Raw genomic sequence first — 23,697 nt, 5'->3', positions numbered from 1 at the left:
GTTGGAAAGTATCTAACTACATTTTCTCAAGTACTGCACTTAAGTACAATTTTCAGATACTTGTACTTCACTTGAGTATTCAATTTTATGCTACGTCGTACTTCTGCTCCAATACATTTAAAATATTGTACCTTTTACTCCTCTACATTTATTTCATAACTTTAGTTATTTATTGCTACTTTGCAGATTGAGAATAATAATACGAAATATAATCAACAAAGAAATTATTAACGAAAGTTCAATCAATATTTATGAACGCAAGCTACTCTAAAAGCCAGAAACCAGGTTAGACTCAAACGTTTGATGTCATTAAGTATAAAGTATGGAGATGCTCCATAGACAATATATAGAAGACTGATTTTGTTGACACACAGAACGTTTCTTTTCTTTTCTATACCCAAATTAACTTAAATCTATTGCAGTGTTCGCAGTTCTGACACTGAAAATGTCCCATAAACTCAGTGTTCCTCTGGGTGCTCTCATATAACATCTTTCCCAGTTCAGTTTCAGATTTTATACTCCATGACTTAAAAAAATTGAGTTTTAGCACACTGGTTTTGGGATTCATTATTTACTTAAGTTTTTGAACTGTCTTAGATCATATATAGGAATAACATTGTGTTGTGTTGTGTATCATTTTGAGGTACTTATACTGTACTTAAGTATTTACATTTTATGCCACTTTCTACCTCTACTCCTCTACATTTCAGAGGTAAACGTTGAACATTTCATTCCACTACATTTATTCTATAGCTTTAGCCACGAGTTAAATTAAAGATTGCTATTATTAATCCCAACTATCGATCAACTCATGAATCATGATGTATAATTATAGCTTAAACTACCTAGCAGTATATAAGGTAATTAAAATACACTCAAGCGTTACCATTTGCACATGAATCCGACAGTAACTATTACCCATATATGAATTATTCTGAGTTGTGCCATTCGGCATGATGAGTAACGTCCATACTTAATAGTATTACTATTTTTACTTAAGTAAAATATCTGAATACTTCCTCCACCACTGGTATTTTCTTTAAAGTATTAAGGTTTCAAAGCATACACGTTTATTTTGAAAATCCCCAAGAGGAAGTAGCTCTACTTCGTCGCCTCTGTTCGTCTCTGATTTGACTGTTCTCACCAGCATCTTCACCATCCTCCCACAGCACAACACTGTGTCTGAACGACAACACAATGGGGCCGTAATGTCAGCGACGAGCGAGATAAGAGCGTCTTCTCGAGAGTACTGAATCGGTGTATGGATTTAATGATGATGAAAAAGAAGAAATTCAAGTTTAAGGTGGATTTTGAGCTGGACGAGCTCTCGTCTGTCCCCTTTGTCAACGGTGTCCTCTTCTGTAAAGTCAGGCTACTGGACGGCGGCTTCTCCGAGGAGTCTTCACGGTGAGGCTTGTCTGCTGTTTAAACGGTCATAAACACACCGAGTGTGCAGCGTTAATGGCTGTCTTTAGCGTGTAGGTGTCTTCTAGCTGAGCAGCTTTAGCTACAAGCTAACCAGCTAACGTGCTACATGATAGAAACTAGCTCACGTCAGTCACTTGTATGCCGCTTTAACGGCGCTTTCGCTTGTTCACATTCATCGTCACCTTCCAGTGAAAGCTAGTGACATGTTAAAACCTGGTGAGAGCAAACTTAAGCAGAGTGACAAGACAGTGCTCCTAAATATCCTCTAACCGTTAGAGTCTAACATTAGCTGAGTAGTTGGGCATTCTCTTCGTGGTCCACGCGACATCGCTTTACATTTCACAGGGTGTGTAACTTTAACTTCCTCGTGGGATTGATTACTGCGCTATATGGAGCCAGCTGACCTGTCACATACATACAACTGTCTATTGTTTAATCAATAGTCATTGATATGTCTGGCCCCTGTTATCACTGAAGTAGGTGTTTGATTGACACCATGTTTGTGTCCCACGAGGGCAACTAAAACTGTAAATTAGTTGTCCTCGCTATAGGTTGTTTTTTTTTTTTTAAAGGAAACTGACATAGTGAATGCTAAATGACATCCATGTTTGGCAAGACAGGAAACCACTCTATACCCATTATTGACCCTGGAGTCCACAGAAGTGCAATTATTGCTGTTAAATTGAGACAAGCAACAGTCACCCCCTCTGTAGTTTGGTGCTTTTTAGTTGGCTTTTTTCATCATTTATTAATGCAGAATTATTCTTTCGATTAGTCATTTGATCTAAAATATGTCAGAAAATGCCCATGAATGTCCTTTTTTTCCCCCAAACAATAATCTTAAACCCATAGATATTTATATTAAATGAACTATAACTCATAAAGACGGTGATATCCTCTGTCTGTGTCTTGTTTTTGGATCACACTGATACATGGACTGGCTTCTAGCATTGGAGAAAGAGGGGAAAAAAGCATTTTAATGGAGTGAAGCTGTAGGGATTAGAGGGCTTCACCCAGATTATGTAACAAGCCCTCTGTTTGCTCCACGGTGAGTAGCTCTTGTGGCTTGATAGATGTGTTGGACTGTGTTAATCAGGTTATGCTTCTACGGTCGTGACATTTAGGTAATTTTAATATAGCGGCAATTTTCTGTGAGCAGCCACTGTAGCTAAATGAAATGGAGGCAATGCTGTAAAATGGTTCCTTAATCTCACAAACCCAGACAATGGATTTCAAAAGGTTGAGATTCTAATTAAAACATCCTGCTCTGGCTCTGAAATATTTTAGTTCGGAAGAATTTGTAGTCACGAGTATTTGCAGCAGTTGTTTGTTGGACCTGCAAACTTCAATGTTTTCTCTGCTCTTTTGAGTCATCCCCACTGTGAGTGTAAGGGGAAATGAGGCTTGTTGTTTTTATGAGCCTTTCTTTTCCCTTTGCTGTGGCTTGTCATCACGACTGCACCCTTGTTCCTGCCCATAACACGTTGTCCTTGTTATGGGCAATCTCTATAGCTCCAGATAGGAAAGCCCTGCACCAAAGTCATGTCTAAGTCATTGGTTTTCTGTGTGTTTCATGAGAGAGGTTACGCCTGAAGCCTGACCACATCTGTCTTTTTAAAAAGGAGAGCAGTTGTAGTTCAGCGAGATAGCTGACCCATCTACAAGAGAGACGACCTCTGCGTGTGCTTAGAACCGGACTTACTCACACTCACTAATGGGATTTCGCTGCGCTGAGAAGTGCTGTGAGTTACAGTACGTGCAGTCAAGCCGGGATTCTCAGAGCATGCCTGAGTCCAGCTGGCTGGAAGTTCCCTCTCCGGGCTCTGGGAGTTCACTCTAAAGTGTATCAAGCCCAGGATGAAGTCAGCGTTTGTGAAACATTAGTCACGCATCTGGTGCTTTTTATTGACAGTGAGGCCGGGATGCGGTGCGCGACTCGGGGCCTGAATAGTCAGTCAGCCTTAACCGTCTTAACAGGGATCTGCACACCTTGCTAATCGTCTTACGTCGTCAACACGGTCTATGACATTTCCGATTTTTGTCTCGTTTTGTCCCCTATTTCCCATGCAAACTGTTGGACTTGTTGTAATTGGTACGGTATGTAAGAAAACCATCAGTTATGCTTGTATTTAAATCTAGCAACGCTGATCTAAATGAATGGCACGTGGGCTGTCTTGACAGACGGGAGTTGGTTGGGTGAGTGGGAGAGGAGAGGATGCCAGTGAGAGAGTGGCCATCTGGGCTATCGAGATGCGGCCCACGCATACTTCTCTGTTTCGCTTCATCTCATGTTCTCCCTGAGAGTCGGCTACACCTCACTCTCATTGGTTTTACCCTCTGGTTATTGGCGGTGGGTGTGTGCGCGTGCTTTCTTTGAGAGACAGCGAGATCCTTTTTGCGGCACTGGCACCCAGAGGCAGGTGTCGGAACTGTGTCAGTCAGGTGCCACAACTGTGGCAGTCGAGCGGCACTGAGCGGCACTGTTCGGCACCTGAGCGGCACTGTTCGGCAGCTGCCGAGCAGAGTGGGCGGAGTCACATTTCTAGAGAACACACATTGTTGTTACGACAGTTCAGCTGCCATAAATCAGTTTTATGATTTTAGTTGATTCACCGGAGCCGCCCGTTCTCTGTATACATCCTGTGAGTAACCACGTTGTACTTTTTTGTTTGTTATTCATTTTATTTAAGTATGATTTTGCTGGTTTTGCAACAAAAGGAAACATAATACACTCCTTCCAAATTATTACTTTTATAGTCATTTACAACAATCGGCAAAAATAATGAAACTAAATCATCCGTTTTATTATCATTTAAAAGTATATATATAAAAACGTTTTTAAATGAAAACCCATAAAATCTCCAATCCAAAAATACATGTCTGAAAATATCTGAAATGTCTGAAAACAAGCTGCCAGTGACAATAGTTGTCACAGGAGTTCCGCCAGCAGTCAGAGGGGTGTCGGAGGGTGCCAGAGAGTGCCGCCAGCAGTCAGAGAGTGCCGGAGGGTGCCAGAGAGTGCCGGAGGGTGCCAGAGAGTGCCAGAGAGTGCCGGAGGGTGCCGCGAGCAGTCAGAGGGTGCCAGAGAGTGCCGCGAGCAGTCAGAGGGTGCCAGAGAGTGCCAGAGAGTGCCGCGAGCAGTCAGAGGGTGTCGGAGGGCAGAGGGGTGTGCCCCCCCTGGTCCGTGTATGTTTTGATAGTCTGTTTTATGGTTTATTTGTTTTTCTTTTCAAGAGCGACGCAAAGTCAGACAGGTAGTTCGGAAGTAAGAATATGTCAAAAAAGGTAATAGAATGACCATATACAAGAAAATGGTTCGTCTATGATGCAAGCACATACCAGGATAACATTAGGAGACAAATAAATAAATATAAATGAATAAATGTGGGCTGATGGGAGTGTGTTAGCAACAATAGTTGACTACATGCGATTTAATATTAATTTATCCATGTACACAGCAAGAATGAAGTTTTCGATTAATCTGTGGATTGTTTGATGCAATACAGTTTTTAATATAGTTTAATCAAGGTCATTTTTGTGTGTGCAGAGCTGTTGCTATTTATTCTTCCACCGTATTGCTTTGCTGCTTGAGTGAACGCAGAGCATAGCCTGTAATAGCCTGAATAAGAGTGTTTACCATTTCTACCACTAGATGGCAGTATACGTGTATTTCAACCATAGATTTGTCATATTTACTTGTGTCTTTGTTAATTGTCTAGGTTATTGATACAGATGGATTTAATGCTGATTATTTCATCTGATATTTGATGTTGATGGTTAATTTGCAACCTAGTTGTATAAATCATGTATTTACTTGTTATTTGTATGTAATAGAAAAGTGAGCATGTGTTCATGAAGCAATACATAATGACAATTGGAAAATAAAGAGACGTTTGGTTCATTCTTTTCAAACACTTCGCCTAATTTACCTACTTCATTGATTTAATTGTCACACTTAAATCCTGAATTGACGAGTGAAACAGAAGAAGTTAAAACGCCAAGATGAGAAGATATAATGTTGGTCAAATACTGTGGTCCAAATTAAAGTACTTCAGTTTTATTGCCATTGATTTTGATTCTAGAATATTGAAAAAATTCCTAATCTCACAAGACAAGAGCAAAAACAAGATTAAGTTGTTCTGTGTCGGAGGGTGCCAGAGAGTGCCACGAGCAGTCAGAGAGTGCCGGAGGGTGCCAGAGAGTGCCAGAGAGTGCCAGAGAGTGCCACGAGCAGTCAGAGAGTGCCGGAGAGTGCCGGAGAGTGCCAGAGAGTGCCAGAGAGTGCCACGAGCAGTCAGAGAGTGCCGGAGAGTGCCAGAGAGTGCCACGAGCAGTCAGAGAGTGCCGGAGGGTGCCAGAGAGTGCCAGAGAGTGCCAGAGAGTGCCACGAGCAGTCAGAGGGTGTCGGAGGGTGCCAGAGAGTGCCGCCAGCAGTCAGAAGGGTGCCGACAGTAGTCAGAGTGTGCGGTTCGGTTTTGCTCGATTTAGGTTCTGTTTTGTTCTGTTTTCGATGAAAAGTGCTGTTGAAACTTGTTAGATGTAATTAATGTGATGGTGAACAATTCAATAATAGTCAAAATTCTGTTACACATGAAAGCATTAGTATTTGCTGAATCAATAAAGCTGCAGTTGTCATGGGTGGGAACACACAAGGAATAGAACCAGACGCAGAGACTGTCAGGACATTTTTATATATCTTAATTAGAATCAAAATAAAACTGAACAAGTAAAAAAATGAAATCCACTCCAATTAAACATATAAAAACAACATGAGAATTTATCAACAAATGAACAAGACTATGTTAGGCGACCCAAACATTTGTCCCTTCTTCACTGAAAACTAATCGCACTCCTTAAATGCGCCATGTAGCCCTTGTCCATGAACTCCTCACAAAACATGTCATAATCGCTCTGATACTGGAATTCAAAGACGAAGACACTTTGTGGTGAGTCTTCGTCTTCATCCATATTTGCACGGTCGTCTAGCGCTTTCAGCTGGTTTTGTTTGTCCATATTTGTCACTTCTGGCAAAGTGACTGTTCCCTTGAACACCTTGGTCTGGCACCACTTGGCTGCCCACAAAGTGTGTTCCAGTCGTCTTAATTTGCCATTGTTCTGCATTTGAAGAAAAGGAGCATTATAAAAAACACCATTCATTTGAAGTATATTTAATTTTTGAAGTCACTTTGACTATAAAATATGAAACAATAACTAAATAGCACATTTAATTTCAACAAGAAAGAAGTGATACATCGTAATGCTACATCAGCACAGTAATACTTTTTCCAAACGTCTAAAAGTGATGTGCACATATTGCTTGTGTACCAGACTGGAGGTCCTTGAGCACCATGTATGTTGTGTCAAACCAAACAAACGTTGGATCGGGTCGGTGTTATAGGAGACAATAACCAAACTTTTTTGTAATGGTGGCGGGGGATCATAAGCAGGATTTCACTGGAGTGTGAATAATGTAGTGGAACCCCAATTTGGAATTCACCATCCAATTCGGGTGGAAAATGATAAACCCTTTTGTTTAACTGTGTAATGATGTGTTCAGACATGCTATATCAGACTTGCACAATAATTACCTGTTGGTCTGTCGGGTCTTGGGCTGCAATGCTGCTGGGTTTTTTTATCTGCTCCACTTGAAATTAACAGAAAGAGAATAAATTGTGACATTACTTTCAGGATTTACTTTTCTCTAAAAGATGAAAAGTTCACACTTTACAGAGAATGCTGGATTCTTAAGGCAAACTGAGCATAGGCATACAGTTAGCCATAGAAACACAGTTCTTCATTTATTTATCATTAACCTTGAAAATGTTTTGATTTATATCAATTGCATTGTCCCGAGATGACTTTGCCCTTCATCACGCAACTTGTTTGTGTCTTTGCTGTGTCTGTATTTTGTTCATTGTTGTCATTCAAATCCATAACATCTTCATTTAACACACACCACTTCCATAGCACCTCTATTTAAACAACTGCACCAGGAGAGTATCGCAGTACTGTGAGTTCAAACATTTCCTTAAACCTTACTTTATTCACACAAACATTCATTAATTTCACACTCATCAAATAACCACACCACAAATAGTCTGTCTCTAAATGTAGCCTGCAGTAGCCTCCTTAATTGAAACAACTGTTGACATTGCTTATTATTATTTGCTTTTATTGTTACTGACAATCCAATTCTATTTCCTTTTGTAAGACTTTACATTTTTTTCATTTAGCCCCAATTTTTTGTCTTAATTTGAAAATAAAAAGCATCATTTTGACCCTATACTAGGACTGTGTCTCTGAGTGAATTCACCCGCTCTCCTCACATCGCCTGGTCACATCTATACTTCAACAGGCATAAATTAAAAAGAGATATATAAATATATATTTAAATATATTTCTAGCCACATATACAGAAGGCCACATTGTTATTTTCGTTATGTTATTGGCATCACACTACTACTATACAGCTATATTAACAAGCTAAATGCACGTTAGAAGGGTGCTCTTTCAGCAACACTTAAGCCATCTGAGACTACAAAATGGACCGATTGCTTGCAGCGTGATTGAGTTCCGAGAAAGAAAAGAAAATTACGTTCAATATAGTATTACAAAATATTAAAAACGTGGCAGGAAATTGCTAATATTGTAAATGTATAACACGTTAATCTCATCACTGCACTCTATAGGTAAACAGCCTTCAGTGGACCTTGCCTCAGTTAGCACCTAGTCATAGCACCACTTGTGCTTCCCATTTTGACCTTCATTACTATATCATCACTGCACCATCATCATCAACCTCTAACCTGTTCTGTTGTAACTCTGCTGTCAGCGTCTTAGCACCTCTCACAAAATCACATCATTATGTAGGCAATTTGGTCTAAAGAATGATTTAGCACAGTGCTTGTGTGTGAACACTGTTGTAGGAGTTGACTATATGACCTATTATTTAAGACTCAAACATATAAAAATGAAATTCATGTTCATTATCTTCTTTAAAATAAAACTTAGTCAAATGAACACACTATATTCAAACGTAATGGCGTGACAGATATATACTATATATATATATATATATATATATATAGTATATATATATACTTCCCTTTCTATCCCCAAAATGTAAAAAAACACAACTCCATCCCATCTGCAACATAAACACCAGACAAGACATTTGTCAATTGAACCAATAATCCTACACTTACCAACAGCACATATAAGAAGAACTAAGAAGCCATTACTAGAATGAGGTGAATTATATAGCTTGATTATTCATACCACTGTTAATACTGTTGTCTCTTGTGTAACAATACCGCTAACTGTTCATTCCACATTATATATATATTTGACCAATTAACAAGTAGATGGTGAGGCAAGAGACAATTAAAAAAACACATCAGTGCTGACAATGTTTTCTTATAATATCAATCAGACATTTGAGTCCATCTCTAAAAGGTTGTGGCAGATTATTGACAGCATTGTCCAGCCAGCAGTACACCGCATCTGGGCACTGCAGAGCAAATTCTCTCTCTGCAGCTTCCTGGTCCTTTTCACTGTGAAAGGGGTTGCTGCCAAAGTGTGACACTTGGGTCAGTTAGCCCACCTCTTCCTCATACCAGTCTGCAGCCACTGATGCATCCGGCAAAAGGTCTGTGGACAGCTTTTTTGGGCATCCCTCTCTGGCCAAGTAACTAGGGATCCCCTATAATGACAATTGGACGTTTAACAATAGTTTTCTCTTTGAAATATAATTATTCTAATTCTGTAGGCCCTTTGTGCTTTCGAGAAGCTGACCTAAAACCTGGATTCAAGGTGGAACTAAAATGACCACAATCAGTGATACATTTTCAAAATAGTAACACTTCTGACGGTCTCCATCCGCCTACAGCTCCAGAGATTAATCTAAGGGGTCACAAGACAGTTAACATGGTAGCAATGAAGAAAGGAGAACAACTTAATCTTGTTTTTGCTCTTGTCTTGTGAGATTAGGAATTTTTCGAATATTCTAGAATCAAACTTTCTATATCTCGATGGCAATATAACTGAAGTAATTTAATTTGGACCACAGTATTTGACCAACATTATATCTTCTCATCTTGGCATTTTAACTTCTTCTGTTTCACCGGTCAATTCAGGATTTAAGTGTGACAATTAAATCAATGAAGTAGGTAAATTAGGCGAAGTGTTTGAAAAGAATGAACCAAACGTCTCTTTATTTTCCAATTGTCATTATGTATTGCTTCATGAACACATGCTCACTTTTCTATTACATACAAATAACAAGTAAATACATGATTTATACAACTAGGTTGCAAATTAACCATCAACATCAAATATCAGATGAAATAATCAGCATTAAATCCATCTGTATCAATAACCTAGACAATTAACAAAGACACAAGTAAATATGACAAATCTATGGTTGAAATACACGTATACTGCCATCTAGTGGTAGAAATGGTAAACACTCTTATTCAGGCTATTACAGGCTATGCTCTGCGTTCACTCAAGCAGCAAAGCAATACGGTGGAAGAATAAATAGCAACAGCTCTGCACACACAAAAATGACCTTGATTAAACTATATTAAAAACTGTATTGCATCAAACAATCCACAGATTAATCGAAAACTTCATTCTTGCTGTGTACATGGATAAATTAATATTAAATCGCATGTAGTCAACTATTGTTGCTAACACACTCCCATCAGCCCACATTTATTCATTTATATTTATTTATTTGTCTCCTAATGTTACCCTGGTATGTGCTTGCATCATAGACGAACCATTTTCTTGTATATGGTCATTCTATTACCTTTTTTGACATATTCTTACTTCCGAACTACCTGTCTGACTTTGCGTCGCTCTTGAAAAGAAAAACAAATAAACCATAAAACAGACTATCAAAACATACACGGACCAGGGGGGGCACACCCCTCTGCCCTCCGACACCCTCTGACTGCTCGTGGCACTCTCTGGCACCCTCCGGCACTCTCTGGCACTCTCTGGCACTCTCTGGCACCCTCTGACTGCTCGCGGCACTCTCTGGCACCCTCTGACTGCTCGCGGCACCCTCCGGCACTCTCTGGCACTCTCTGGCACCCTCCGGCACTCTCTGGCACCCTCCGGCACTCTCTGACTGCTGGCGGCACTCTCTGGCACCCTCCGACACCCCTCTGACTGCTGGCGGAACTCCTGTGACAACTATTGTCACTGGCAGCTTGTTTTCAGACATTTCAGATATTTTCAGACATGTATTTTTGGATTGGAGATTTTATGGGTTTTCATTTAAAAACGTTTTTATATATATACTTTTAAATGATAATAAAACGGATGATTTAGTTTCATTATTTTTGCCGATTGTTGTAAATGACTATAAAAGTAATAATTTGGAAGGAGTGTATTATGTTTCCTTTTGTTGCAAAACCAGCAAAATCATACTTAAATAAAATGAATAACAAACAAAAAAGTACAACATGGTTACTCACAGGATGTATACAGAGAACGGATGGCTCCGGTGACTCAACTAAAATCATAAAACTGATTTATGGCAGCTGACCTGTCGTAACAACAATGTGTGTTCTCTAGAAATGTGGCTCCGCCCACTCAGCTCGGCAGCTGCCGAACAGTGCCGCTCAGATGCCGAACAGTGCCACTCAGGTGCCGAACAGTGCCGCTCAGTGCCGCTCGACTGCCACAGCTGTGGCACCTGACTGACACAGTTCCGACACCTGCCACTGGGTGCCAGTGCCGCAAAAAGGATCTCGGCCCTGCACCTTTCTTTATTACTCAAGTGCCATAACGAGCTAGACCTGCCGCCGATTGAGCAGTCACACGAGCCACAGGTGAAAACAGGACTGTAATTAGTGAGCTTTAAACTGGGAAGAGATGTGAGGATTGTTAATCCAATAGTCATTCAACCCGAGTGGCTTTCGTTGTTATTTAATAATGAAATTAAAATGAATGAAGTGAAGTTGTGCTTTCACAGCTTAGGAATGTTATCAGGGCAGCAAAAACAAGTGGCAATGATACTTATCTAAAAAAATGTGATCTATATATTAAAAACAAATCTTTGATAGAAGCCATTGTATTCTCCGTTTGTACTATCGCCAATACAATATCTTTGTTTTGGTACGAACATAAAACACTGTCTTAACAATTTGCTTTAAATAATATATTATTTATTTCCCGACCATTCTTGCGTTTTACAAAAGAAGCCAACGTTCTCACATGTTGAATATGACGCTGAAGCAGACACACAAACACAAAACAGCCTAAAACTTTTGTTATATTGCCATAAACATTCTTTCCCATGTATAATATATGATACATTATAATTCTGGTACAGAGCCAGACCGTTCATCAGAGGTTATAATGTGACTTTTCCAAAACCACGAAAAGGAAATGAGCCGTTTTTTTCAGCTGTACAGAGACACGTTCAAACGATTGAGCTTCATGTGCAATGAAATCCCAAACCCTGCCAGTATTTTGCACCAATCTCGACTCAAGATGTCTTAACATCCAATTGTAAATGATCCTTTTAGACCCCCAACATGCAACCCATGCAGAACAAATTCATGATATCTGACCTAACAGAGGGCCTAACGATGGTCTACGTTTGCGTGATCTGCCCTCACAGGGAGCCGGTGCAGGCCAACTGTGTTCGATGGAGGAAACGGTTCTCGTTCCCCTGCAAGATGAGTGCCAATGCGGGGACGGGGGTGCTGGACCCCTGTGTGTGCCGGGTGTCTGTCAGAAAGGTACCGTATGAAGCCACTGTGTTCCACATGTCACACTTCAGATGCACCTCCATGGTGTTGTTGATCCATTAGGTGACGCTTTGCACGAGGATGACGAGGTTCAGGCGAGGATCTTATGCAGAAAACGAAGGCTGTCGTTCTTGTCAGTGTAAAAACAAGGAAGCAAAAAAAGAGTCTCATCCTTGCTGACAGAATTGCTGTACCTGGGTTTAAATTCCGGTGTTGGTTACGTTCACTTTTAATGCAGCAAATTGAAACCGGAGAGTGAAATATGAACTCTAAAACGCAAGCACAGCAATCTGAAGAACACAGACTCATCACAGTGAAATCTTTGTCCTGTTCTGTCCTCTGATATTTCACCTTAAACACGAGTGTTCTCTGGTTGTTTCATCATGTCATGTTATACGTTTTTAGGATATAAGGTAGGAAAAAACAAGGGAGTGGATGAGCCGGGATACGCCTTCCTGGTGACAAGGCCTCTTGTGTTTCCTCACCGTAGCTGCAAGCTGTTCTTGGTGTGCCCTGCCCTCCAAGTCCCCAGAACCCTGTGTTATTTTACTCTACCAGTGTTAAAATGTCAAGCAGCAACCTATTGCTGTGATTTCTCCTCTATAGTTTACCAGACCAGTATTAAAGTAGTACGTTTTTGTAAGTCTTAAAAGGTCAATAACGTGTGTAAGGACACACACAGTTTGTGCCGGGACTAGAGAGTGTGAATCACTCTCTTGATTTGTACGGAGCTAAAACATTTAATCAAACTTTCATATTTATTTAAACCTAATCATGCTTCAATGAAGCATGAATTCCGATGTTTCATTTCGATGTTTCTGCTTCTCTTTCCCAGGAGCTGAAAGGTGGGAAGGCATATGCAAAGGTAATTCCTCACACACTCGCTTCATCCAACCCCCATCTCCCAACCCAACCTCCAGGTCACCTAGATTTACAGTAATCAGCCGTATTTATGTAGAAAGCCAAGTGAGCCCGTAGCGCACAGATGGCCTTCACTGCCTGCAGGTTGGCTCATCATGTCAGTCGGTCTCTCTTTCACTGTTTGCAAGTAAAAATGTGCTCATTTTGTTCTTGTGGACTTAAAGCCCTTTCCCCCTTAATCTTGAAATTGTAGAATATTACATATTTAGTTTTAAAATGTGCTCATGTCCTCACTGCTGTCATTTCACATCCAGAGATTGTCATAGTGCTGACTGGTCAAAACATCGGCCTCCTGAGAGAAAAAAACAAAAGTTCACTCGGTGTCATTTTTCTCCTTCAGCTTGGTTTTGCCGATTTGAATTTAGCAGAGTTTGCCGGCTCAGGGAATACAACTCGCAGATGTCTGCTGGAAGGCTACGATACCAAAAATACCCGCCAGGATAACTCCATTCTCAAGGTAACATTCCAGCTACGGCGTCACAGCCGCACCGGTCTGATCTGACTTTAGGAGGAAATACAAGCCTGGTGTTTTACTAGGAAGTAGGCAAGGAAAATGTTTTAGGATCGCTTGGAACAACAACAACGGCTAGGTTGCCAGTTAGTCCATTAGATTGTAGCCAGAAATTGTTGTATTCTTATATATTATCTGCTTCATATTGTGTGTAACAGTCTCTAATTTGTGACAAAGCTAATGAACAAAAAGGCACAAAAAAAGTGACTTTTGGATTCCGGGCTAATGGAAACCTTTGATGCAAAGCAAACCTGAATAAATGAACAACTGTCTCTTTTTCTGTTCGTAGGTCATCATCAGTACACAGCTCATGTCAGGGGATCCCTGTTTCAAAACGTAAGTTAAAGTGATAGTTTTCCTTTTGAGTATGGTGCAAAATCTGCTTTGGTCTGCAGTTCAGAGTCTGTATTAGGTGTGCCAGGAAGTGTGTCAGCTGATTGTGGTTCAGTCCTTTGGGACTCTTAACCATACAATTTCAATAGTACAGCCATTTAAATGCAGACGCTTGAGAATTAAACTATTCTCCACTCGGCCTGTGCTCGACTCTCAGCGTGCCAAAATGTCGATACAACAGACCCGGACCGTAACTTAAAGCAGTGTCCTCTCTTTCCCCACATGTCCTGTCTGCATCTCTGCTACCACTATCAAACAATGCCAACGTCTTAGAAAAGAAGTATTAGTATTATGTGCCAAAGTTATGACGTCAACTCTGCTGCTGTTAGTGTGGTGCTGACAGCAAGGCCTGGGAAAGTTTCATGGGAATGAAATGAGACGGATATACGCTCACTAAAGAACTGCTGGCTCATCAGACTTTCACACGTCAAAAGGCCTGATTCAGTTCATCCTGCGTGTGACAAACTGTACGTTGCCACACAAGTTATTCTAGTATAAATATGATTTCAGTGAAAGTGTGTCAGCACAGAGAGGGAAATGCTGCTTCACCCAAGGGCAACATTTGACCTAAAAATTATTCAGTCGCCTGTGTGTTAATGCCAAAAGCGGCATCTTCTTTTATTGCAGCATATTTTTAAATATTGAGTGTCTGCAGTATATTTTCACGTTTTAGCCTTAGCTTTTATAACTAATTTAATGGTATTTTCCTTTTGTTTAATCTTAATGTTTTCCCATAGCTCCCCCGTTTATGTCTTCCTCACCTTGCTTTGTATTTGTGTGTCACCAGGCCTCCCTCCACAGCCACAGTGATCGGGATCCAGGGGGATGGAGAGAGCCTGCTGGAGGAGAGGAGGGGAGGAGACTCCCAGAAGGGTTGTTCTGGTGAGTCACGCCTCTTACACTCCTCTGGCCTGCTTAGTCATCCCATTGGCTTCCTCAAACATTTACCTGATGGAGCACACTAGACCACCCCATGGGGTGCTACAGGGATGAGGTATTTTTGTAGGCCATCGCACTGGTTCCCCTCGACAAAAAGCCTTCTGGATCTTCCATTGGACAAACGCAGGTTTAAGAAACTTAAACTAAAATATTCCTCTTAACATCTCGACCACGCCGAAAGCTCTTTTCAGTTGGGTTGGATCCTATCTGCTCATCTGTGTAAACTCACTGTTGCTCAACATCGCCTCAGCGCTTGTCCTTGTAGTGTCAGTTTCTATTATAAGTGGCTACCAGATCTCACCAACAACGGTGAAAACTATTTGGTTGCATATTGTTAGAGTGGTTATAATCCAAATTTACTGGCCAAATTCAGATTAGGGGAGGGAATAACCTATTGTAAGTAGTACCTTCTGAAAGAGCCCTCTGTTATATTTAATAAATAGCATTGCTTACATGTTTAACTATCGCATAACCTTTGATTTAAAGCCCTGCTCGACATACTCCGCCCCTCACTCGTGTCGCTCTACATTAACAGCTTTGAAATCACACCTAACAGTTGCCGCTAATGCAAACCGACCACGGCGTGCTGCTCACGTTACTAAAAGGTTCCACACTGATGAATGATTGGCTTTTATTGTGAAGGAGCTACGAGAGGGAAAGCCTTATTTGTCACAGAGTTTAGCAGTAAAATGCAGGCCAATTGAGTTTAGTATGTGTGCACTCGTGCTTTATGTAACTGCTATCCATCTCCCGTCCAGCACTGTGAAGATATTCCTTCTCCAGCTGCTACACTTCTCTGCCGTGTTTCACCCCCGTCTCTCTTGCTCTGTGTGTGTTTCTCCATGTGTGAACACATCGCAGTGTTGTTCCTCCTGGAAGCTTCAGAATGTAGCGCAGCTCTTTCATGTATAATTTAAACTAGTTCTCTGTTAGATCAGCTACAATCTGCTCTGTCCTGCAGGCTCTTACATGGTTAAAAATAGGAGTGTGTGCAAGCGAGTCTGTCTGGGTGGGTTGGGGGGGGGGTTGTGTAATTTGCATGTGCACAAATTTATTTTTCATCAGCATCATCTTGTCTTGGCATGTTTGCAGTGAATGTGCAGGTGTTAACCTTTGGGTGCATCGGTCACTGGAACCTACAAGTGGGTCAAAAATGACCTGCAATCAGAGTTAGAATCAATAGTTTTTCTTCATAATAATAAAAATATTCTTCGTCTTTGCACAAAACAATGAATTCTACACAACAATTCTACCGATTATAATGTTTCTTTGTCATTTTTAACAAATTTTAAGATAAAATGGCAAGAAACATTTGCATACCACCTGTTTCTGTCTGTGATCACTGAACACCGGTTTATTGCATTTTACACAACTGTTTACTTTTTGGGCAGATGGGACATTCTTTTCACTTGCGGATATCAAAAACAAGATCTTTTTAGGATAATAATTCGTTTTAAATGTGTTTATTTTTGCTACTGCTGTGTTCAGCTCCTTACCAGCTGTGGTCAGTCGCTCATTAATTCAGGGATGCTGAAGTGAGGGACCGTGTGGGAGGCAGAGGGAAGTTTTCTCTGTTTGTAGAAATAAGCAACAAATCAACAGCTAGTAACAGAATCCAGCTGTACAGAATAGATGACTGAATCTACATGAAACTGAGTTTATGTCTGTGGTCTCGATCAGAGCGTGTTCCGTGCTTGTTTGGCTCCAGTTTCGGACTCTTTGAGGAGGCATAAGAAAACCTAACATGTAGCTTTTTTACTTAAATTAAGGCAGTTTCATAGAAGAACAGACACTCGTAGCGCTTTCATGCCGTTGTCATCCCGTTTGTCTCTTCTTCTGCTCTTTGTAATGCAGCAGAGAGTCGAGAAGGGAAGTGTCCTGTTGTCTCTGATGACCTCGGGGGGTGCGGCCACTCCCGAACATCCAGCTACGCCAGCCAACAGTCCAAACTCTCAGGTACGGAGTTTTATTTTAGACTCACTGTTGTAGACCTGACATTGATGGCAGGCAATCATTGAGACGGTATATGGATGTTTATGTAATATAATGCATGTGGCTGTCAAAGCTGGATTGGTGAGTGACGGAGTTAAAACGGCCTCAACTACATAATGCACACAAAGCTTTTGACTAAAGAGGAGCGAAGTGGTGCAATCATTTTCCATCGACACTCCACCAGAGCAGTTTAAACCTGCGGCTCGTGTTTCCATTACAGGCCGATCACATGACTGCAATAACCGATCAGAGGAAGTAGAAAGATGCACTGAGAGCAGCTCTAATGGCCCTTTCCTGCCTCATATTAGTTTGTGGGAAGTATGCCCTTCCATGGCTGTAAGGAGCTGATGCCCAGATGATAATAATGATAGTAATAACTGAACATTTAAGCAATTTAATGCTTAAATGAATTGCAAAGCATTGCTGTAAATACAGAACTCTTAAAGCACAAATGCACTTCTGAACAACTGCACTTTAAAAACGTCAAAAGCGGAGCTGCATTACATAAAGAAGGTAAGCGCTGATACACATCGCTGAAAACGCTAGAAGCTAAACTGTAACTCTGTCAAAGGTGGAAGAGTAAATTAATTATCTCGTTAGGATGAAAGCAGTATTTGGCTGGAATAGACCTTTAAAATGATAAGTACAAATATTTAAAAGAAAGTAGTATTTTGGTGGAACAAATCATTAAAAGTAAGTCATTTGAGAGAAAACAATATTTGGGTAGAATTATCTTTTAAAACTGTAAGTACTTGGACAGAAAGTAGTATTTCAGTGGTTCCCCCTGAGACAGTATTACAGTTTAGCTTCCAGCTTTTCCAGCAATGTATTTCAGCTCTCAGCTGCTTTATGTAATGCAGTTCAGCTGTTCAGCTGTTCAGTGCGATGCATTCGTGCTTTAAGATTTGTGTATTTTTATCAGTGCTTTGTAATTATTTCCAGCTGCCAGCGTTCACACACATCTTCTGCAAGGAATGCATTTTCTAGTCACAAAGTGATTTACATGGTTGAACCTGGATCAAAACATTCACAATTAAAATAATACAAAAATAAAATGTAATAAAATACTCAAACAATAATATACAATAATGATAAAACAGTGTGCTAGCATTACTAAAATGCCTTTTTCAACAGATGAGTTTTATGAAGCCGTGTTTGGGTTTCACTGCAACTCTACTGACGGACTAAACCTTTTAAAACACTGCAAGTTGCAAATCTGGTCGACAGCGCAGCAAAATCAGCTTTCTTTTCAATCTTTTCTTCCTCACAGCAGTTTTTGGACTTTTACTGCAGAAACTATTACTACATACAATGCATAGTTTAATGTATAGCTGGTGTTTGCAATATTGTGAATACTACGATACACGTTTGCAGGATTTCCTCCGGGCAGTTACTTAACATTACTGTCAAATCAGGTGCATGGACCCAGAGAAATGGCTGCTTTTATAACGCGCTTTTATCCTAAGTGCTTTCCAATTTACTTCTCATTCTATCCAATTTAAAGAGCTGCAGGTCATATTTAGATCATATTCTAAAATATGATCAAATCTTTGCCGTCTATCTCAGGGTACAGCACAGGCCACTCCCGCTCCTCCAGCATGTCAGAGTTCAGCCACCGGAGAAACCATTCGGTTGGCAGCGCCTCGACGGGCATCGGCAGCATCCCGGAGCCCAGCGAGGACCGGGACCGAGAGTCCAGACCCTGTCCTGCTCTACCCGAGCATCCGGTCCCCAACGCCACCACTAGCAACCCAGCGGGTACACCAGTAAGGAGCGCGTCGTCCTGTGAACGACTCAACAGGTGAGTCTCTTCAGGGTCATTGGTCAAGTAAAGAGCACAACACAGAGGAGCAGTTCTTTTAAGGAAGTTGACCAACTTTAGATATAATCACATTTCAGGAAGCAGCAGAAGACTGTCTGTGGTTTCATTATGTGGTGTCAATAAGGGCTCTCTGTGTTCATGAAAACGTTCGTCATTGTGTTTGTGGAACTCAGAGTAGCTTCTCAAACCCAAGACGGGGGAGGGTTTTAGGGACTTCTTTAGTTGAAGGTGCACTTCATATTCAGCCGAACAGCATTTAGTCTTGTATTTATTACACACTTTGGCATGTTTTACTTTAGCAGAGTGTAAGATGAGAAAATCCATATCACGCTCATAAATTGTACTTGTAAATACGAAGCTCCCACTTGCAGCTCAAGTCTCCACTGACAAACCTCACGCTTACAGGCCACAATGAGACATCGCTTCTACTAAAAACATGGTGGAATCCCTCGGCTCACTGGTTGACCACATCCCTGCTTAGCACTAAATGAAGATTTCGTTCATGATAAAAGAGCATTTTCATTTGTCAGTGGAAGCCGTCATCGGTGAAGCAGACACAGGATGACTCTCTTATGTCCTCTCCTAAGACACCCTGTGAAGCAGGACTCCATGGAGTCTCAGCTGAAGAGGATGGACGACACGCGGGTGGATGCTGACGATGTTGTAGAAAAGATTCTCCAGAGTCAAGACTTTACACCCAGCCTGCTGGACTCCAGTGCTGAAGGTGAGCTACACATCCAGAGAAATAATACGCTGTTTATGGGAATCGCCATATATCTGCAGGTTTTAATTCTTTAGAGTGTTTTGTGTATATACTACAAATTCTACTAAAAATTATTTTCAGAATCTTTTTTATCTACCAATTATTTCCTTACTTAATCTATTAATTATTTTGTTTATAAAATGTCAGAAATTAGTAAAAAAAGCACATTACATTTTCTTAATTGGAAAAAGAAAGAAAAACAGAAAATATGTATGAAGCATCAGCAAATGTTTGGATTTTTGCTGGTAAATGGACTCAAACCCTAAATCAATTATCAAAATAGATGCTGACAACTAATCAACCAATAGACCGATAGTTTGTGCTCTAATAACCACAAACATCCGTCGTTGGTATGGATCCATCATCAGCTGCAGCTGTGTTAAAGTCAACACAGTCAATGACTCGACAGTATTGCGTTACCTCCGTGAGTCAGTCTGTGTGCTCTGAGGAGCACGGTGTTGTTTTTCTTTCCAAGGTCTCATCGCAGCTCAGATGTAGGAAAAGAAAGCTGCTATCGATACATGATTATTTTTAGATTGCCTAGCAACTGGCTGCTCCTCATGACAGGAATGATACAGGATGTGGATGCTCGCTGTACTGACCAAATGTTACTGCAACTCTGTCTGCTCCAGAGGAAGGCTTGCGTCTGTTTGTCGGCCCCGGGGGAAGCACGGCCCTCGGAAGCCATCACCTTCCCACCAGGTGAGCATGTACAGCGTACTCGTACGAAAGGATTTGTTTCTCTTAGAAGATGGAGAGGGTGATGGCAGCTGATTAAGTCTTTTGTTAAAGATTCAACAATTATCGGTGCAAAAACTGCTGTCTGGGAGATCTTTTATTTCCAAATGGGAATAAGGATGGCAATATAAGTCTCAGGGTTGATCCACCACTTTGGTTCAGACTGACTCAACAGCTACTAGATGGATTGCCATGATATTTCTATTACAAACCTTTCCTCTAGCACCACCGTGAGGTAGACATTTTTGGTTTAAGTCAAACGTCTCACAATGTAGATATGAAGCCGTGTCATGCCGTAGAGTATCTGCCATGTGCTTGGCTGAGAAACCGATTCAAGGCCACTTTAAGAGGTGGACTAGGTCGGAGAGTAGTGTGAAACCGATGTACAACAAGTAACTATCTGTAAGACAAGTGGAGCTAGATAAGTAGGGATAACTGAAACCCTTGAAAGAGGGAATGATTGATTTGACTCTACTGTGCGATACGTGTGCCAGATACTACACTGTGTTGCTAATCTCGTCTTTCCTCGTTGTCCCAGGGTGGGAGCTGGAGCGTACGAGCAGGTGGTGATAAAGCGTTAAGACCTGCAGCCTCTCAGAGGTGGACCGACACCGCTTGCATCTAAAAAAACACTGGAGGCAAGGCTGTGTCAATTTCAATCTGCATTCCTACAGCACACACACACGACCTGCTCAGCACCCTGTCTGACCTCACAACAGTGCCCTCCTGTGTTCAAGAGTCCTGCAGGACGCCGTAGCTCGCCGATAGAGAGGTGAACCGTTATTATCTCGGGCTAAACAAACACACGTGAAGGGAAGAGACTTCAAAATATTACCACGTTATGTAACAAACTCATTTTCTGGGTGTAGATTAGCCTCATCTGTTTGAGGTCAACTTCCTCAGCCAGCAGCCGAACCGACTCGATTTAAACTGTGAGGAACCGAAAGAAAACAGTGAATCTCTCTCTGATGGAGGACACTGGGACAGGCTGTGTGTGTGTGCATCATCAGAAGAGTATGCAATGCGCTTTCAATACATTCCTTTAGTCTCTGAGTCTTTGTTTTAGACCTTCCTCTTCAAATAGGATGTTCTTTTTAATATTCGCCTATAAGCTGCTGCTAAAAAAAACATTGTAGTTGTTGGCGCTCTGACAACCGTCGGTGTTTGAAGTTGAGAATGTTTTACTACAAAGACGAGGCCTCAGACTCGAGCTGTTTGACGAGTGAAAGTGTGTGTGCGTGTGCGTGTGCGTGTGCGTGTGCGTGCGCGTGCGCGTGCGCGTGTGTGTGTGTGTGTGTGTGGCAAAGACCACTTTAGGTAGAAACCGTTCTCCTGTTATCCTGAATGAGTGGAAGGATGTGATGTGTTCTCGTGGAAAATGGGAGAACACGAACAATTTGCTTAATCGTAAACATAAGATGATCTAATTTGTTTGCCAAGCTGTGTATAAAACCCTCCAGTACTATTCTGCCTTACAAAGGTTACAACATATTACTTCAAAACGTTTTAACACAAACTGACATCTTGGTGATCCAGTTATCTTAACAGATGTCAGTGACCTCCATCTCTTCTTTTGACTCTAGTGACATTAATGTGCTTTGGTGTGTTTAAGCTACCTTCAAATCACAAATATGTTAATTTGTAAATTATATTGATTTTACTATAAATATATATCAATAATAGACACCCAGAAAAACAGATACATTTAATTCCTGTAATCTAAAGACGATAATCAAAATAAAGTTTATTTTCGTAAACAAGGACAAGAAAGCTGAAAGAACACATTTAGTGGGTACATACACACGCTATGCCGTCAAACTCACCAAAGATTATCCAAACGCAGTATCTGCTTCTTTATTGCTTCTTCTTTATGGCAATTCTGTTTTGGGGGTTAAGAACTCAGCCTAAATTATAGAAACAAATGTACTACTGTCTGCCTTTGTGGAGCAGTAAACACGGAGTATAAAAGGGGCTTCTGTGCTGAATCTCACTGTACGGCAAATATCTCATGAATCTGTTGTGCACCTCTACGTCTGTCTGACCAGAAGCTTCCATCAGTGAACACATGAAGGACCCTGTGACGTACCAACAATTGTGTTTATGTGTGACTGTTGCATAATGTAATGTGTTTCACTTAATGATTGTACAGAGAAGGACTAGTTAAGTAATCCACTGCCATGAAGAAAATACTCAACAGCACCTGTTTAACAAAAGTTCTGTGTGTGTGTGTGTGTATCTGTACCTCCTAACATCTTGAAACCACTTTAAGTATCCAACACAATCAGTGAATCTAATCTCAAACAAAAGAGATGTGAGGAGAGTGTTTGCCTTTCCAGTCTAATTTAGTCAGTTTGTTAGAGAATTTGCCAAAGTGCACAACACACTGTTATTACCCGGGACCCCGTCCGGCCTATGCATATTCAGACAATATTAAGACGCATTATAACTATTGAAAGCAGACTGTACAGTATCTGTAATCTCCTGTCATAAGCCATAGTAGAGGTAGGATACTTCCTCTTCTAGATAAACTATATCTGTGTTATATCAAAGTGTCATCAGTGTATGGTGTTTTAACTATACGTCACCGTTCTGTTCTATGTCTGTACGTTCGGCACGATGAAGACGTCCTTCTGTTAAGCTGTTTCTTCATTTGATATCGTGCCATCTTTTAATCTGAATATTACCACATCGAAGGAATGACTCCGCTTGCCTCTTTAGCGCGTAGGAAAGCATTTAGTTTTCATCACTTCCGTGTTTGCGCAGCGTATGACGTAACTGTAAATCAGTTTTTTGTTTTTTTTCGGCATGGTTTAAAAGTCGTTAAAAAGATATCGTCTTTGTTTTTGAAGCTGTCAGTGCTGATATTGTGCCATATTTTTGCTAAATATTTTATTGTTAAGAAAAAAAGTGTCACTACATAGTTAAGATGGTGTTAAGTGTATGATTCATGGCCAACATATATCAACTATTGGAGTTTTTTGTGTGTTCATTTTGGATAAAAATAATTTGTTTTACCTGTGTGACACAGGTGTGATTATCTCGGTACCTAACATGTTGTTACAAACATGGTCTCTTCTTCTCTTCTGTGAAGCTCTTATAAAACTGTAAACTGTATTCTCCTGTGAAGTGATCTGTTCTGACGCTGTCCAGTGGTTCCCAACACAGACTTGTCCTCTCGGCCAACGAGTGTGCTGGATGCTTCAAATGTGTACCTTGCACTGTTGAATAAAACCATCTAAAACCTTGAGCATGTGTGAGATTGGGCTTTAATGCACAGCAATCACAATGTGAACATCTTTTATTGTACCATTTACATTGAGGGTGCTTAAGTGTACTCCTGTTTAAGAGGCCAGTGGATATTTACACAGAACACAAAGTTGCAGTCCAAACAAGCCATCTAATAAACCCAAGAGCCAAAGTTTCA

At 40.9% G+C, this 23,697-nt stretch overlaps 1 protein-coding gene across 1 annotated transcript; it reads left to right on the top strand.

Moving 5' to 3' along the window:
- Positions 1-1,191: 1,191 nt before the first annotated feature.
- fam102bb (family with sequence similarity 102 member Bb) lies at positions 1,192-23,510 on the top strand. The gene is made up of 11 exons (XM_079157595.1): positions 1,192-1,407; positions 12,065-12,185; positions 13,030-13,059; positions 13,456-13,572; positions 13,916-13,962; positions 14,807-14,901; positions 16,813-16,914; positions 18,517-18,751; positions 19,360-19,496; positions 20,168-20,237; positions 20,812-23,510. The coding sequence occupies exons 1-11, from the start codon at positions 1,262-1,264 to the stop codon at positions 20,852-20,854; spliced, it is 1,143 nt and encodes a 380-aa protein (XP_079013721.1). The 5' UTR covers positions 1,192-1,261; the 3' UTR covers positions 20,855-23,510.
- The last annotated feature ends 187 nt before the right edge of the window (positions 23,511-23,697 follow it).

Source organism: Pholis gunnellus, assembly GCF_910591455.1.
Source record: "Pholis gunnellus genome assembly, chromosome: 4".
Taxonomy (NCBI): Eukaryota; Metazoa; Chordata; class Actinopteri; order Perciformes; family Pholidae; genus Pholis; species Pholis gunnellus.
This window is presented reverse-complemented; position numbering and strand designations above follow the sequence as displayed.